The 2,716-nt window shown below is 48.2% G+C and overlaps 1 protein-coding gene across 1 annotated transcript; it reads right to left on the bottom strand.

The window, feature by feature from the left end:
* Positions 1–4: 4 nt before the first annotated feature.
* On the bottom strand, positions 5–2,641 carry LOC110023096 (probable disease resistance protein At1g12280; the record flags this gene model as incomplete). Its single annotated transcript, XM_020722323.1, has 1 exon — positions 5–2,641. A coding segment is annotated over exon 1 (2,271 nt), but the record flags the coding sequence as incomplete, so codon positions are not given.
* Between the last annotated feature and the right edge of the window lie 75 nt (positions 2,642–2,716).

Raw genomic sequence — 2,716 nt, 5'->3', positions numbered from 1 at the left:
CAGCAGGACATGCTCCTCTCCAAATAATCTCCTTCAGCTCCGGTAAGCTCCTCAGCTCCACTTCCTCCAGCCTCGAAAGGCACCACTTTTGAATGCCGCCATCTCCATCACTTTCCATCGACACCACCTCTAAGCGCTCACAAAACTCTATTTTTAGCATTTGGATGCTCGAACGAATGCTGCGGCTCCCAAGCTGCAGAGGCGAAAGAAGCTGCAATGGATCGTTGAATCCGACCAGTTTCCTTATCACCAAACGCCAAGTAAGTAAATTTGGGAGCTGGGCAAGCTGGTGTAGATCCTCAATGCTCTCTAAAACGATCCCCACCCCTTTCAAACACCCACGCAGCCTTGAAAGCTCTTGCCAGTTATTGCACAATGTATCAGTCATGTCGATCAGGGATAACATCACCAGCTTCTCCAACACGCCACAAGGTATGACGATACTTTCCAGCTCCCTTAAGAGCAGGAATCTGAGCTCGCGGAGATGACCAATCTGCCATGGAAGTGAAGGAATGTTTGTGTGGGAGAGATTGAGGTATCGAAGATTACCAAGCAGGCCAATTTCCTGCGGCAGGTCGTAGATAGCGGTGTAGGAGATGTCAAGGTAAGTCAAAGCACGTGTCCCTTCAAAGAATCCAAACACAATTGATTTAAAGGAGAAGCTTCCCTGCAACATCAAAGTTTCTATCTTCGAACAATTGGCCGGAAGGCCAGACGTGTCGCTGAGATCGCTGCGAACAAGCGATATTCTCTCCACCTCTCTTTGAGAATCCTCAGAAGCAATAACGCCGGAAAGAACAATGAATCTGTTGGGCTTCTCTCCACAGTCTGAAGAAATCCACAGAGCGAGATCTCTAACCACGTCGTGCATCTTCACCTCTCTGTCTTTGTTATCCCCTGGTTCTAGGAGGCAAGCAGCTTGCAACCCGCCGATCAGCGCGTGGCCACTGTCGTATGCTTCGTTGATGTTGTCGAACTTGCGTTCGTCGACCAACCCATGACCCATCCAGCATTCGATGAGATCGGTTTTTGAAATCGAGTAATCTTCGGGCCACAAGGAACAGAGCAGGAAGCACTTGCGGAAAATTTCATCAGCAAGGTTGTCGTAGCTGAATTTCAGCTTGGGAAGGATTTTGTCATCCATTCCATGGATTTCATAAAGGCGCGACTTTTGTAGCAGGGTAATTGCGTTCTGCCACTCTTTTGGTGTTTTCTTCGTGCTCATCGCGGAGCCGATCACCACAAGAGCGAGCGGAAGTCCGTCACACTCTTTAGCCACTCGCCGCGCAAGCTGTGGAATCCTCGGATGCGATTGGAGAGTCTCATCCCCGACTTTCTCCAGAAAAAGTCGCCATGCGTCTGCCTCGTTGAGACACTCAACTTTTATCTTGCGCCGTGCCTGCATCTGTCCGCAAACACCTTCGAGCCGAGTGGTGAAAATCACTTTCTGCTTCGTAGCGCCAGTGCGGAAAACCTGTGGGATGCCTACTTCTGCGAAGTCTACCGGTTGCCAGAGGTCATCAAGTAGCAAAAGAAAGCTCTTGTTTTTCAAATAGTCCATGATCTCCATCGCCTGCCGGACACTGTCTTTGCGCAAAGGGAGACCAAGCCTCTTTGCGATGTCGCGTTGCAGTAATTTAAGCTTGTAATCTTTGGATGCCACGGCCCAGATGACGTGGCTGAACATCGGCGGTCCTTGCCCCCCTTCTGATGAAGAGTGCAATTGGTTGTTGAGGCTACGTAAAAGAGTCGTTTTTCCCACGCCTCCCATGCCCCAGATGCCGATGATTCGAGATCCGTCGTCTTCAAGACAAACTTGGAGTTGAGAGAGGTAGGAGTCCATGGTAAGCGTGGCTAACGGTGGCTCGGCGGGCACTTCCTGCACTCCGTTCGGCTGCAACTTGGTGGAAACGACGTTGGGGATATCTTTGCCCAACGCATTGATGTCAGCGAGGCAGCGCACCGCTCTGCGGTTGATGGACCAACGAAAGGAGTGTTTTTTACGGTCGGTTTGTATTTTGAAGACCTTGTCGTCGGCGGCGGAGACCTTGGTGAACCAATCTTTGACTTGGTGGGTCGACGTTTGGCCGGCGAGCTCGGCGTAGCTGATTCTGTTTTTGAGGTCCTCACTCTGGCTTCGGAGCTTGTTCATGGCGTCGGTCAGCCGAGACATTCTGGGTTCGGGATCTCGGAGATACCCGATTGGTTTTGACAGTAGCATCCATGCGTCGGTGATAAATTTGAGCGGATCGACCTGGAAGGTAATGCAGCACATGGCGAGTCTGGCTCGGTAACTTAAAAGTGCACAGTTGCAAGGAAATGATGAGAGGAAGATGAAGACTTTGAGTCAATGGCGGAGGAAGAAGAAGAGGTGACAAATAATTGCGATTGATGAGCTCTACTTTAAAAATGGTGTTGCATTGAATTTAAAAAAAATTCCATCTTTCATTTTGTGATGCCTGCAGAAAGCGAAACTGCCGTGCTAGACTTTGCGTTCGAAGTTACTTGCAGCATTCTAGAAACTGGGATGGCACCAAATTTGTTATTATGCTTAACCAAGTCCTTTCACCTGCAGACTGTAGGGTTTATTACTTATCATGTCTATTATATGCATAGCTTTTCTTTTTCTTTTTTCACGAAATTCCCTGGACAAAATTTAAAAATTAATATTCTTTATAAATTTATTTTTTGAAATAAATGTTAAGAAAAGAAAATA

Source organism: Phalaenopsis equestris, unplaced genomic scaffold (genome assembly GCF_001263595.1).
Source record: "Phalaenopsis equestris unplaced genomic scaffold, ASM126359v1 Scaffold000210, whole genome shotgun sequence".
Taxonomy (NCBI): Eukaryota; Viridiplantae; Streptophyta; class Magnoliopsida; order Asparagales; family Orchidaceae; genus Phalaenopsis; species Phalaenopsis equestris.
The sequence above is the reverse complement of the archived record's forward strand: the minus strand, read 5'-3'. Positions and strand labels throughout refer to the sequence as shown.